Source organism: Equus asinus, chromosome 4, assembly GCF_041296235.1.
Source record: "Equus asinus isolate D_3611 breed Donkey chromosome 4, EquAss-T2T_v2, whole genome shotgun sequence".
Classification (NCBI taxonomy): domain Eukaryota; kingdom Metazoa; phylum Chordata; class Mammalia; order Perissodactyla; family Equidae; genus Equus; species Equus asinus.
Window position 1 is genome coordinate 134,437,218 of NC_091793.1, and position 15,873 is coordinate 134,453,090.

At 39.3% G+C, this 15,873-nt stretch overlaps 1 protein-coding gene across 9 annotated transcripts in view; it reads right to left on the bottom strand.

Moving 5' to 3' along the window:
* Positions 1-15,873, bottom strand: part of SATB2 (SATB homeobox 2) — a 196,416-nt gene that overhangs the window by 146,314 nt on the left and 34,229 nt on the right. For all 9 annotated transcript variants that reach the window (XM_070508306.1, XM_070508300.1, XM_070508301.1 and 6 more), the window contains one exon: positions 7,808-7,984. In XM_070508306.1, the coding sequence (XP_070364407.1) occupies positions 7,808-7,979 (172 nt within the window). In that variant the 5' untranslated portion in view covers positions 7,980-7,984. The remainder of the gene's footprint in view (positions 1-7,807; positions 7,985-15,873) is intronic.

Consider the following 15,873-nt stretch of genomic DNA (forward strand, 5'->3'; position numbering starts at 1 on the left):
AAGCATTTATAGGGTGAGGATTTCTGTTAAGTTTAACAAAACAAAAATAATTCTGAATTAAAGCAGCAAATATAAATTCTAGAAAAGAATGTTTTTTAATTTAAAAGGAAAGGAAACCCATAGATTCAAAGACTTAAAAGACACATCAACTAAGTGCAGTATATAGATTTGTCTGGCTCCTGATTTGAATAAACACTAAAAAAATATTACAAAATACTTAGATAAATTTTAATCTTGACTGGATATTTCAGGATATTAAGGAATTATTAAGTTTTTTAAAGAGTCATACTGGTATTGTAGTTATGTTTGTAAAATGGTCTTTAAGAGACACTTAGTAAAATATTTATGGATAAAATATGAGGTCTAGGATGTGCTTTATTTTATTTATTTATCTTTTTTTTGAGGAAGATCAGCCCTGGGCCAACTACTACCAGTCCTCCTCATTTTTGCTGAGGAAGCCTGGCCCTGAGCTAACATCCGCGCCCACCTTCCTCTACTTTATACGTGGGACGCCTACCACAGCATGGCGTGCCAAGTGGTGCCATGTCCACACCCGGGATCTGAAACGGCGAACCCTGGGCCACCGAGAAGCAGAACGTTCGCACTTAACCGCTGCACCACCAGGCTGGCCCCTATGATGTGCTTTAAAATAATCCATTTGGGGAGGAGTGAGAGGTGGGTGGAGGCAGAGATGAAACAAGATTGACCACAAATTGCTAATTGTTGATCCTAGATGATGAGTTCATGACTATTTAATACACCAGTCTCTCTACTTTGTATATTTTGCATGTTCTTATAATAAAACATTTTAGAGAATTAAGAAGAGAGCATGCCAAGCACTGAACAACTTAAAATGAAAGTGCATTCATTTCTAGTGATAAAATTTACCTTAAAAGTAGCTTCTAAGTAAAGTTCCTCCCGATAGCATGTTGTAAAGAGCTACTCCACTGGAAAGTATATAATAATAAATAAACGAACAACATATAAAATAATAATAAACAAATAATAAATAAATTAAGCTATTTGCTTTTTATATAAATATCCTTGCTATTTTGGTTTTAAATATTATTCTATATATTTATTCTTATCATTGTTTCTAGTTCATAGACTGAAGTTATTCTCCCTACATTCTCCCTACAATGTATAATTCCTTTAAACAGATGAGGTCTAGATAAACACTGACAAAATATCTCTAAGTTTTGATCAGAAGAATTTGGATACCATCAATCTCATAAGTAGCTTTTGAATAACTACCTCTTATGATTCTAAAAGTTATTATCAGAGTGTTTTGCCATCATAAGCACAGCCAAAACATCACTAAGGAAGGATGACATGGAATAATCTAGAAATGGTGATAGCTGATCAAATAAGGAGACAAATTATATTTCACTTCTGATAAAAACAGCTAATTCATGAATGGAAGCCAACTTCATAGCGATGCACAAGGGAAAAGAAATTCTTCACGGATAAAGTTTAGTAAAAATCAACCTTAAACACTGTTTTCATTCAGTCAACAAACAAACACTGAATTCCTGTAGACTGCAAATTGCGCTATGTGTCTGTTGTAAAGAAGCAAAAATAGCTTCCAGTTCATAATTCCAAGTCTAATTATCGAAGAAAGTAAACTGGTACTTTTTGGGAATACATATATTTCTACAGGGTAATAAACAACATCTTCAAGTTCATTTATTCGCTCTTCCAACACTGACAGACTGTCTACCCTAAGTGCTACCCTCGTGTTCTGAAGAAGTGGGCCTTTGAGAACAGAAGAGTTTCACCACTAAAAATCAAAGCCAAACACAGGCCTATTTTTAAAATGGACACGACAATGAACAGAAGTGGTAAATAAACAACTTTCCTTTAATGAGGCAAAGTCAGGATTTCCTAGAAGTTTTAACCCATATTTCCCATCTCGTCCTCCACCTCCAAAAGCTGACAAGAGGAAAAGGAATTCCTAAGCATTTTTCAGAAATAAAATGAACATTGAGTTATAAATTACCACCAAACTTGTAAATAAGTTTTATGTGTGTTTCTATTCTCTGAACCTCAGTATTCAATATTTCTGAGCTCAGAGGGTCAAAACTCAAGCAATGATCCGCACGCTGAATTTCTTTGACGTGTGATTAAACTACCAAATGTAAGCTGCATGAAAGCAAGATTTGTTTTTTTCAGTTCTTTATCCCCAGAACCTAGAATAATGACTGGTACATGGTAGGCATTTAATACTGCTGAATTAATTAATTTGAAGACCAGAATCTCTAAGGAATACGCTTCATTTTCACAGCAGGAATCATTTTGGCCTCATAAGCAAAAATGGAGTATTTGAATTAACCTATTTTAGGCCCTCTAGTTTTAGCAGCTGGCTTCAACAGAAAACAATTCTGGGAAATTTTTTGTTTGTTTGTCTTTAATGAAGTCTGTCTCAGTTATCTCGAAAAAGTATCTCTCTATATTTTATCATGGAAATGAAAATAGGCATAATTTATCATTATCTAATATATATATAACCATTATCAAATAAATGTAATTGTTATGTATTTCGTAAGCACCCAGTCCAAAAAGTCCTGCCTTCCAGGGCCTATGGCACAAAGTAAAGAGCGAGCATCAAACGAGAATTGACTCCTACCCCAGCTCTGAACTCCCAGCGATCAGGTTGATCACAGGACAGCCCTGTGGTTAAGGACCCCGACTCTGGAGGTGGACCACGGGGCTTCGCATCTCAGCTCTTCCACCCACTAGCCCTGTGCCCTGGGAAAGTTACTCTCTATTTGCCTCAGTTTCCTCATCTGTGAAATGGGAAACATAGGACTTACTTCAAAGAGCTGTTGTGAGAAGTAAATGAGTTAGTAAACTGTAAAGCTCTGAGAATAGTGAATGACATAGAGTAACTGCTCAGTTAACATCACCTAGCACTATTAAGACTCTAAGAAATCCCTCGGGTTATGCACCACAGGGGCTCATTAACTACCTATTGATTCTTTTTTTAATCTTAAACTGAAAAAAACAACAGGAATTCGTCTATATCGTGTACAAATGTTCACACTTATAGATAAATTAGGAACAAACTGAACTGCTTACCAAAATTGGAGAATAAGGTAGAAATTACTTCCCACTCTTTCAGCAAACTCATGAAGGATGTAGAATTTCATACTTAAATATTTTTCTCTGACTAAAAAAAGAAGCAAATCCCACATAATCCCACCACCCACCCTGTTGACGTTTTAATATATTTCCTTTGTCTTTTTTCCTATGCATATATGTGAAATTTTATATAAATGAGACTGTATTTGGCATTCTGTGTGATTCACATAACATTGTATTAAACGCACTTTTCTGTGTTGCTTTTTTAAAAATATCATTTTAAATGATTGCATAAATTTAATTATTCCAACATAAATAAGAAATAATTGTGATTAATACAGTATTTCTGTTGTAAACATTTTTGCCACAAACATTTTAGCCATGTAACTAATTACCCATAAGGCAATTTTGCCATAATAGATAAAAAAATAACTGGTTGACAGTTTGGTTTCATTTCACCATTGACACAGTACTCACATTTTTATATTACAGGAATCTTAGTCCTCATAAAGGCCTAATACAGTGGCACAGGGTTTTGAATCCACATTCCCCAGAAAATTCTGGAATGTCTATCAACTGTCATGTCACAATATGACAAGAATGAACAACAGTGTAGAAGGCTTTGTCAACGTAATACAAAGCTCAGTAACAAATATACATCCTAGTATTTGGAAATTGATACTTCTCTGAATGAAGGAAGAAATTTTAGCAAAAAAGAAAAAGTGTGATGCCAAATGAGAAGACGAATCAACAAGCAAAAAAAAAAAAAAAGTATTTGGGTTTTTTGACTAATCACCAAAAAACAAACAACTCAGTCAGCTTTATTTGTGAAACAAAGAAATAAAGGCTTACTTTTCTTTAAAAAAAAATGTATACTACTATCAACGAAAGCCTTTGAAGACAAGTGCTTAGGTACAACCCACAAAATAAAATCATTTATTTGCTAAGTATTGCCATGAATCTACATACATTTTAAATGTATTCAAATATTTTGTATTTTGTAATACAGTCTTTTTAAGTTATTCATTTTTTATGTTTCGTTATGTCCTCTTTAATGTCCTTTTTATTTTTTTGTTTGTTATTTTATCTTTCACGGCAAAATTGCCTTATAGCCAATTAGTTATGCAGTGAAAATGTTCCCAGTGAACGCGTTTGCAGCAAAAATGCTGGTAGCAAAAGTACCTAGAACTGATTAATACATCTCTTATTGAACCTGTAATTTTTATATACTCATGACCACAAAAATAAACAGCCAGAAAGAAGTTTTGCTCATTTATTGTTCGATATATTTGTTTTTAAATAAAATTTGCTGATCAAAAATAAATTTTAAAAGTTATTTTAAAATACAGATAGCAAGGGATAGATAAAATACCCACTTAGAAATTAAGTCAAATGTGCACAGTGAGGAATCACGTTGCCCTCATTGCCACTTCCCAAGGCCCTCCATCCACACTGGCAAGTAGGAATAGCTACTCAATCAGAGGAATAAAGAACTTTCTCAACAACGCCAAGAGGTCTATGGCCATTTCCAAAAGCTTTACGGGGCAGAATTGAAAAGATGAAAAAGAAAGAAGAAAGAAGAAAGGGAGTGATGAGTTGAAGTGGGTGGAGGGGAGGTGGTTTACTGTGTACCAGTACCCCAGATTAACACTCCTCTTATAAAAGACTAGAGGACTTGATTCAGAGACATAGAGTCATAGTCCATCTATAGTGTAAAACATGAATGCTGTTCATTAGACCGCAGCCTACATACTCTGGGAAAAGCAAAGAGCCCGCCATCTTTCTGCTTTTTGCATATGTAAACAGCAATTCAGATGAATCCTGCATCTCATATCCTTGGGAATCAGAGTTAATGGTATGGGTGCTGGGGAATGGAGGGTTTGGGTCAGTTAGAAGTATAGTGCCCATGATTTATGATAGTATCTCATGCCCTTATTCTCTCTTGGGTCCTAATATCTGCCATCAAATAAAGAAGGTTACTATCAAAATGGGGGGAGGGAAGGCAGAAATCCCTGAACTCCATTTTAGCGAAATCCTATCACCCTTCAGAAGCAAATATTCTTCCTTAATCAAATCTCTTCAGCTCACCTGGAGGGAATGGTCTCTCAAAAAAGAAATTGACTATCCCCTGTTCACAGAGCATGGGTCCACTGCCTTGTCATTGGGACTTGAGTATTACTCAAAATAATGACCTTGCAAATGTATTTTCTCTTTCACAGGCAATCTGAATGTTATTCCAATTCAATTGTTGAAACTCTTTCCTGGTCATGTCAAAATGAAAAACCATGTTTCAAGAGCCTCAATTATTAAAGTAGGCTCAGTGGTCCACTATCCTTGCAGTTTATTTCTGCCCAGCTTTTCCAGCATAGGACACTCAGATTCTCTGCTGCAAATGGATTTGTTAGGAGGTCACCCAATGACTCCCCATCTTGGGGGAATTACCTAAACACTGAACAAACAAACAAAACAAAAGAGAAAACTAGATGCATAAAACTTCAGATCTCGAATATGCAACCATATTTTGTTCTCTCTTCATTTCTAGCTCTCTCCTGCTTGTCCAGCACATGAACGACCTGCATTATCACGCATTCTGTTTGGTCTACAGTCAACACAGAGCACACTGCATACGTTTGATGATCTGAATGACAACAAAGATCTAACACATTCATTTGGAAATAAACAATTCCAAGTTCTTCCATTTACCCCAAACTGAGATCAGCAGCCTAATTTGAAACAAAACAAACGATGATTTTTTTTCCTCTGTGAGATTACAGTACAGGACCTCGCAATAAAACCTTTGCTTACCTACAAAATAAAGTATATCTGTGATCTAGGGCACCTTCAGAATGTTGATTCAACTTTTAAAAAGTTAATATTTAGTATTTTTTAATCACAGCTTTCAAAAACTTTGGGGAAGCAAGTCTTCTCTTTTGACTTTTCCCACGTACCCTCCACTGTAGACCATATTTCTTGCTGGTGTATCTCACCTGGGCGAGCAGAACTCTCAGTCCACATCACTGAATGAAACAGTGTGGTTCCCTAGTGCAAATTTCCTGAGCGCCCCTTCCCTGAGCATGTGCCAAGAATCAAATCTTGGCCACTTAGTGCTCTGTGCTCCACATGTGAGCTCACGGCGCGTTGAGCAGCCGTGCTAACTGAGATGGATAGCCCTGTCAAACAGGAAGCTGGCACACCAGGATGCAAACAGTGGGATACAATGACCTTTACATTCAGAGAAAAATATCCCTAAAATGGCATGAAAAGTTTATGGGGGGGGGACGGGGGTTTCTTTTATTTCACTTAGGCACATAGCATGAAATAAAAGCAATGGTGCCCGGTATGCAATTTGCTCGGGATCAAAACCTGAATCCCTCGCACAAGAAGAAAAGTGGTCAAAGAAAGGAAATGAATCATGCTCTATCACGCTGCTTTGAAAGCAACAGACTCTGCGATTCAGCTGTAATACTGAACCCGAACGGGCCAAGTGCTCGGGTTCAGACCGCACTTGGATTCTCCACAATCCGAGGGGTGCTACCTGCCCTGGGGACATTCGTGACCTCCTGGTCTCAGACGAGTTGCTTTCTTGATAGAAGTAAGATACAATTTAAACACTTAAGTAAAACATTTTTTAAAAAGTAATGATCTGCTTACAGAATCAGAGTCACGAGCTTGGGAATTTAAATCTTATGTCCTTGGTCACCATATTTATCACTTTGTATAAATTGCTTAATCTCTCATAGTTGCTTTGTCTGAATAAATAGAGGCTCTGATGATAATTCTTAGGAATTATACGAAGAGTAACTCATTAAAAAAGTAGGAAAAATCCCTGGCACACAAACAAACATTAAGTAAGGATAGTAACATAGGAAATTAATATAGAAAACATGACCTGGAAGTCACATATTTCTCCCCTTTTGTTATAGCCATTATCAGAAAGTATGTAATTCAATCATTTCAGCTGAAAAACAAGGATACTCATTCCATTGGGTCAAAAAGAAATGTTTTCCATTCTTCAAGGTTTGGGGGATATTTTTGTTGTTATTTGTTTTGTCAGTTCTTTGGCATGAAAGAACAATGGGCTGTGCTTCAGAAGGAAGCAACACAAGCTCACAATGGGCTCCCCAGTGCTGTAAAATACACGCTGAAATAATGATGCAATTTAATCTTTAATTAAATAGGTAAACGGAATTGATCACAAAGACACTGAGTTTTTTTTTTTAATGAATGGACTACATCAAAACTACAGAGCAGTTTTCAAAGATACAAAAGTATGGTAAGATGCATCCATTTTTTTCTATTTAATTAAAAGCTGATCATAAAGTGCAAAAGCTGCAGGCCCAAAGCCAAAAATAAACTTAGAAAACTGAAAGCTTCTGAATCATGTATTAAAACTTGGACAAGCGGGGAGTCAACATCTCAGTACTGGCTGTGAGGACACCAATTTGGGGACTTAGAGAAAACAGAGTAATCAATGCAAAAAAACCTGTGATGATCGCTTTGAAAGGCAAGTTGATTTTGGCGGCTCTAGAGGTGCTGGTCAAATGCTTCCCAAAGCAACCAGAAAACGAGACTCTGCAAGAGACATTCTGCTGTTCACTGCTTGGGAAAGATGCTAAATCTGACCATTCTCCTCCAACCTTGTTTGGAGAATTATTTCAGGGAACACATTCTCCCTGAAATTACGACACACAAGAGGCACGGGAGGAGGGAGGAGACGCAATAATACCTTGTGCCTGAGCCGCGGAGCTGTGGGAGTACCCCAGGGCCAGGAGCGCGGTCTCCACCAGCTGGCTAAAAAGCACGTCTTTTCGAACCAGGACAAACTCCGCATGTTCTTCTCTGTTGTCATATTCGAGAGAGCTATCCAACTGCTCCACCACACAAAAGACAGGAATCATCAAACCTGGAGGGACAAGATTCAAGAGCAAAAGACAAACATTACAAAGCAAATCTCAGTCACCATGATGAGAAGGGAAGAGACAGTTATAAAAGTCACTCATCTGTGATCGACAGTGGTTCAGATTAAACAAGGCTCTTAGTCAGATGGGCCTAATGGGAAAGCTGTGGATGTTTCCCCTCCATTATTACCATCAGGCTGCAGCAAACCTGCCTCAGGCAGTGACAGAAACCCTCAGATTCCAGTCATTGAAAAGTGGAGTGACCAATCAGAGGTGTCCTGACGGAGAGACCTCAAGTTCTCGGCCCCCTGGCACACAGGTGAGGTCAAGGTGACGTCAAGGTGACGTTCCAGACCCAGGCATCCTTTGTGTCTATGGTTTTATCATTAACTCTTAATCAGAACTAGTATTTTCAGATCAGATCTGCTTTTGTCTGAAAATGTAAGATACCCAGTAGAGAGGCACATGTGACATCAAGGCCTAAGCTATTATTTGAATATGTACAAGAAAACCAATAGGAATTTAAAAGAAGTCCCTCTTGTATCTTTTACTTTTTTAAGTCCTGGGAACTAGGTCATCAATTAGCCTGAAAATACCCTGCCCATGAAAGCTTTAACTGATGTTTAACTTATGTCAGAACATAGATCCAAATACAAAGCTTTGTCTTTTTTTAAGTTATTATTTTACACATTAACATCAGTTACCACTGGAAAGGGAATATCTCTTCTTGTGTTTTCAGAGAAAAAAGTAAACTACCCTAAAGAATAAAGCAAATTAGTCTAGTTGAAAATCTGTTGAAATCTGTTGTCACTGAAATATTTCTCTGCTTTGTATCAAAGTGTGAAAAGCTAAAAAATGTTTAATTCGCCAAAGATTTGTTATAAACTGTTTTTTATTTAAAAAAAAAAGTCATACAGGCATTTAAATCTAAACATAACCAAAGCATAAGAAGATCAAAGTTTTACCAACATGCAAGTAATAAACATGGACTCTGCCCTACGTAATTCACATAAATTAGTGTGTTATGGAATAAGGATCTGCTCCAGGTCTTCTCTTTGTGCAAGAAAAATCAAAAGTTATGAAGGATGGGTGGGCAGGCGGAGAGATGGGGGAGGTGGAGGGGTAGTGTGTCATGGCGAAGGCGCTTCACAAGAAAAATGAGACCTCTGTGTAAAATGACACATGGGAGCATGGCCTCTGATATACAGAATGCATGGGAGTTTTTCTAGAAGTCCCTCCCTGTTGCCCGGACCCTAGAAGCCTGTGACTCACTCTGATCTGGAAAGCAGAGGGTGGGAGCAGACACTGCAAACTGCCAGGTCACAGATTTAGATTTTTGTTCTAAAGATAATACAATGATGCAACTGGTTCCCATGTGCTAATTATTATTATTAAAGATAATAAGTATTGGGTGTAATTACTAAATATAATCATTATTAACAATAATAATACTTATTAAGAATTGTTATCATTAAAGATCACGGTAATTATTATTAAGCCTGCACAACAGTCTAACAAGTCACACCGTGCCATACCTGGGACAATTATTGACTCAGTGTTCACTCTTAAGAACAACAAAGCAGCATTATTGTCTGTAGCAAATACACTATCCACAATATAGATTTACGGAAAATCGGAAAGAAGGGTGGAGTACACTGTCTTCCACAAAGAAAAGAACTTAGCCCAGCCACACAGTGACTTACAAAGTATTTTTTTTAATTGTGACCAGTAATGGCTCATCAAATGCTTATTTATTTATGCCCTGTTTATTCCCAAATGTATGTAAGACATGCAATGAGTAATATAAATTAGATTTCCTTCAAATTTTCTCTGTGGTCATTCATTTATCCAACTTCCATTCCCTGAGCACATCCTAAGTGCCCGGGAACCCCCGTAGCTGCAGGGATACAAGCGAGAACAAGCCTGATGTGGCTGCGGCCCTCGGCGCAGGTGAAGGTGTCGTAACATCTCCCTAAGCAAGCATAATGGCATTTTATAGGAGAGTCCTTCCCAGCAGCAAATAGCCTCCATTTAGACCTTTTAACTCTTACATACTGGTATATGATCTTTGTCCAAGGAAGCAGGTTGATTTCTATTTTTAATGATTTAAGCGTATGCACACATAGGCGATGTAGTCAGCAGTGCCATAAGCTCCTTCACCACTAATACCTATGTGTACATAAGTATAAATGCTGAAAATCCATGTGCAGTTCCTAATGTCAACATCTGAGGGTCACACATCTGGGAATCACAGATAAGACCTTCAAATGAATCCAGTGGCTCCATAAGCTATCGTGTATCCATTACCTAGGAACCATAAATCTTTCTCAAGTCTATGGTCAACTGAAAAAACTTAAGACCCTATTAATTTTTAAAAATAATGTTAACAGTTCAATGAGTTAGATATGAAATATGACATTAAAGCACAGGGATCTACACCATGCAGGGACTTCTGTTTTGAAAGTGTCAATTACCAAAATATTCCCTAAACATTTTAGTTCAGAGATTCAAGGAAGCAATTGTTATCTGATATGAAAGCAATAACTCCTCATAGTAAAAAGCAAGCACCCATCCCTCAGAGGCATCAGCCACTTTTAAAAAAGAAAAGAAAAAAAAAAGGACATTGAGGCCATTTATAAAATAAAACAAAATTAACCGGAAGTATACAATAATAGAATTTGTTCTAGAAGCACATATATATGAGATAGCAAAGAATATCGTAAACAGGTTATTTTTAACCCCTAGAAAAATGTACCTTTTTACTTGAATTTGATTATCTAAACAATTATGAAATTTTTACAATGAAATGCAGTTTTTACAAAAGAAGAGGAAGGCAGGAAAAATGGATGCAAGTACTAATGACAATGACAAGAGAAATGAAAAATAGTAAAATAATAGAATTGTGGTCAAGTGTGCGGAAGAAGAAAAAAGGCGTAAGTTTTAAAAACAGCAAATCCCTAGGAAAGAAAACTATAAAAAGATGAGTAGAAATATATACCGAAAAAAGATATTTATCCATTTGGTCCCCCCACTCTCTCCAGGCAAAAAGAGAAAAAAAGAGAGAGACAGAAAAAAGTGACAATGGACGAAAAGATAGGGAGAAGTGTTTGGAAAGCACTTCAAAAAATAAATTAAGAATGGAAAGAATTAAAAGATAAGTTCCAATAAAATAAGAGCAATGTAAAACTAAAATGCATTGAAGACAAAATTTAGAAGTGACCAAGTTTAAATAATCAAATTTAGAAATGATCAAATGATCATAATCCAGCCTTATATCTAGAGCTTGTGGCATTATTTTTCTTTTGTTATAGCTCAGACCCATTTCCAGATGATCAAGAAGAGAACTTTGGATCTTTTGATTATAAGCCTCACTGAGCCTCTTAAATTGCGGGAGGTAAGCAGGCAGTCTAACCTGGAGGACAGGCACACAATCCCAGCCGTTTGCTAAAACTTGAGAGTTGATCTGACAATTGGGATAAATGGTCATGTGGTCATAGTGGAAAATAAGCATGGAACACTCTCTACCAGAAAAATGCATTTTCACAACTGTCATTAGTTGTGATGCTCAAATTGTCATTTTCATTATGACAGTTTTCTGAAGAAGAGTGTGTAATTATAAAGAGTTCACCGATCTTCAACCACCCCGCCATGGGAACGGAGACCTGTGGGGAGACGGTAAATGCGGTGATGAGGAGCTCTGTGTCGGGAGACTGGCAACGCTAGGATCAAATCCTGGTGCTGTCACTCCGTACCTGGGGGAGTGACCCTGGTAATTTACTTGACCTCTCTGAGGCTCAAATTCCTCCTAGCTAAAATGCAAATAATAATGTCTACCTGACAGAGTTGTGGTGAGGATGAAACAACATAGTATAGCTAAGTCGTCTGACAGCCCTCAAACAATGGAACCTGTTTGTTTTTCTTTTTTCAAAATCACTATTAATACAATTTTACAGAGGAAAAAAAGAGACCAATAATTTTTCTCAGGATCTATAATCAATGCCCATGACACTCACTAAAAGGCATTTCTTCAGAATAAAAGGGATACTAATAATCATTGACTGGTCTACTTATTTAAGATGCAGATAATAATGGCGTAAAATGCTCAACGTGCCCCATAGCAAAACAGAAAAAGTGTGAAAAACACATACTTTATACCCTCAAACTGCCTGTCCAACACAGTAGGCCCTAGCAACACGTGGCGCTGAGCACTTGAAAGGTGGCTAGTCCTGAATTGAAATGTGCTGTAAGTGTAAAATACACACTTGATTTCCATGATTTAATACTAAAAGAGAAATAAAAGTAAATACATCATGAATAACTTTTAAAAATTTACTGCATGTTGAAATAATATTTTGGATACACTGAGTTAAACAAAATATATTATTAAAATTAATTTCACCTGTTTCATTCTTTTTAAACAACGCTGCTAGAAAATCTAAAATGATACATGTGGTTCGTGTTGTACTTCCATCAGACAGAGCTCCTCTAAGCAATCCACCAAACACCAACAGATAAAATGGTTTTTCTGACCCAGGATAAATTCATCACAAACTGATAACTAGGACAATGTACAAGCGTCTCGGGCGTTTCTTGGCTGCCCCGCCATTATCCCTCCACTGTGTTCCAGATCTCACGAGACACGAGGACAGATGTACTCTTGGTTAAACTCCAGAATCTAACACAGTATCTTCTCTGCATCATCAAGCAAATTGTGGGCTATTGTTTTATTCCTAACTATATTAAGCCAACTTCTTCAGTAAGGGAAAGGCTTTTTCTGCTTCCCTTCATTTTAAAGAACGATTACAGTTTTTGGGAAATGCCACAATAGAGGCATGAAAGCAACCTGAGGAACAAGTATTCTTTAATACTCTGGACGTTGAAGGTCAACAATGAAAGATGCGAGAAGGTCCAGCGGCAGGGGGCCTAGATGATGGGGTTCCATGGCCTTGCACAAAAGTTGGGACACAAAACGAAACTCTCGTTTGCATAGTGCCTCCTAACTTATCACGTACGCTAACATACATACACACCTTTATTTTCTTCCCACATTTACCCTGGGAGAGGGTTATTATTATTCTCATTTAATAAATGAGGAAACTGAAACTATGCCCAAAGAAACTCAGCGAGGCAAGAGTTGAGCAGTTCAGGTCAGCCAAGGAAACAACTCTCTAAAGCCCACACCCACAGAAATCTAGAGGATTGGCCTTTTGATAAGGACCCTTCACCACCGGCTACGTCCAATGGGTGACCTGTGTTCCCTATAAGTGAACTCACCCTTTGATGACCTACCGTCAGGCACCGTGCTAGGCATTGAGGAGGAATCGAACACGGTTCCTGCCTTCAGTCACTCACAATGAAAGGCTCAAATAATGGGTTACACTCTAGTGTGGGTGAACATGGGCACTAGCCTCCTCCCCAGCCCCTTTGTCTCCTGGGTCCACCCTCATTCTTGGGCCTGCCCCTTGAATCACCAGTCTGAGATGATAGGAGACCAGCCTTTCTCTTCCCCTCTTTCAAAGGGCTCCTGAAATCATCCTTTCCAGAAGGAAGACAGCCACAGGACCCACTCCCTTCCCTGCGGCTGGCAGTTTATCTGGTTCTATCACTTGCAAAGGTCCCAGGGCTAATTGAAGACTACAAAGGCTCTAGGGCAGAGCCTCTCCTATCTGTTCTTTGTATAAAACCGAACCTGGAGTAAGGCACCACACTCAGCAACCAGCACGATCAATAAATCCTAGAACCCTGAAACACTGCATGAAATTCTACCATGTAAACCCAGCACATCTTACAGGGTCCTCCAGACGACAGGGAGAGAAAGGAGTGAGGGGTGGCAACTATCCTTTCTAGTTGCAAATTTACTAGAAAAACACTCATTTACTCCCTCTATAACGTCGTATTCTCTCTCTTTCTGCCTGTCGGCTTCTCACACATACACACACCCATATTCACAAACGGACACGACTCACAGACAAAAAGAGAAGTAATTTGCCAATGTTAACCTCAAGATACTTCCTCCCATCCTAAAACAATAAAGGCCAGTTCGAGTTCAAGAATTGTAACTAGAAACAGAAGGGAAGAATAGGGTACCCCTTACCTCCTTGGGGTCCCAGGCAAAACTTCAAATGGGTCAGGAGTGTGCCTAGTACTCTCCTCTTTCCTGCCCCCACTGTCCTCTCCCAGGCACCCATCTCCTGAGCCCACAGCCAGAGGCTCCACATTCCACCATTCCACTGCAGCCTCTCATTCCCCCAGGGACCAAGCGCAAAAATTCCAGAGATTAATAGATAAAGCGATGCCACACTTTGCTGTTTGAATGGTTTAGTAGTCCCTTAATCTCTCTAGATATATTTTCATTGTAAGAGAAACACACTGTATCTCACATTAACTTCTAACGGGAAGAATTTCAGGTAGCGTAAGAAACAAAAACACGTTTCAATCTTGGGGTAGAGGGAGAGCAAAAGCCTTCGGTGGCAAGGGAGTGCCCACGGGTGGACAGAAGGTCCTCGAGGCTGCCCTAGACGGCTCCACTTCCCACAGTTCCTCTCTGTCCTTTGCTTGTGAACTACAGATTCTCTGAGGGATTAATTCACCTGTTTTTGTTGTTGGTTTTGTTTTTAACTCTTACTGAAGAAGAAGCAGAAGCTGAGAAAGAGGTGGGACAGTCGAAAGTCCTGCTCATTCACAGGTGGAGGAACAGTCAATCCTACAATTATGGAGAAGGCAAAGCTTGCTTAATAATTATTCTAAGGGCAAACTCAGTCATACGTGCAGAAATTCGATTTCATGTTCATGCACAACCCCGTTGTTTGTAACTCAGGACCAGACCTCCAGCTAAAGTTTCAACAATAAAGCTCCTTGATGCCTCTCCCCCTACGGGGAGGGGAGGGAAGAGTAAGATTATCAAGAAATATTTTATTCTCAGAATTCTCTCTAGTAAAACCAGCCCCTAAGGCAGATCTTAACTTCGGAAGATAAGAACAAAAATAGGCCAGGGGTGGGACGGTGAACTCTGGTCCTCTTTCACTTATCACCCCAAAGGCTCACATTGGGCTTAAAGTGGTAGGGAAGGGAGAAGGGCTCTGGCCTTCCAGACCTCTGATTCCAGGCCTGTCCCAAACTGGGATTACAGCTCAACCTGAAGTCAGCCCTGAAGGCTGAAGGAAAAACTCCAGCCCTCTCAATACTCCTCAGTTACAGAAACACGGTGGCAGGATCAGGCTAGTCTAGCAGTTTGCAGATCGGGATTTCACAGAGGGACAGTGTGGCTACCTAGCTAAACAAAAAAGCCTGAGCAACTCCTGGGAACTGGGCCATAGCAAACCTGACTCAAGGAACAAAACCCCCTGATGTCAGGAATGGCCAGTTCGAGTGAATGAGAGGCCCACCTTTTCCTTCTCCAACGTGGCTGGACATAGATAAGTCTTCTGCACTCCCCATCTCCCCTTCCACCCCCAAGCCTGACCTACGGCAGGCCCCAAATAAAGGTTGGTTCAGTTTAACAAGATGCTAATTGCAGCTAGACATTAATAACCACCATTGATAGGTAGTGTCGGTTCTGGTTTTTCCCCCTGACTCCCCAGCTGCCAAGCTCCACATGTCTTTGGCCCTACTCTATGGCATTCGGCAGCAGCCAGCGAGGACGGCTTTCTAGGAACCGATCCGCACAGGCGGGTCCAGAGCTCACTCCACGTTCCCCAGGGAAAATGCGCCAGACCACAGGGCTGTGCACGACCACTGGGGACAGAAACTGTTGGTTTATCACCACGATGGCATCTGAGTCAACCGGTGTACAGTACAAGTGTAGCAGCACTGTGCTCTGCGACTGGGCACACCTGGAACCCTGGGGTCTTCTCTGCAGTCCTCCCCATGGCCTGCACTGAAGGACTGCAGCTTC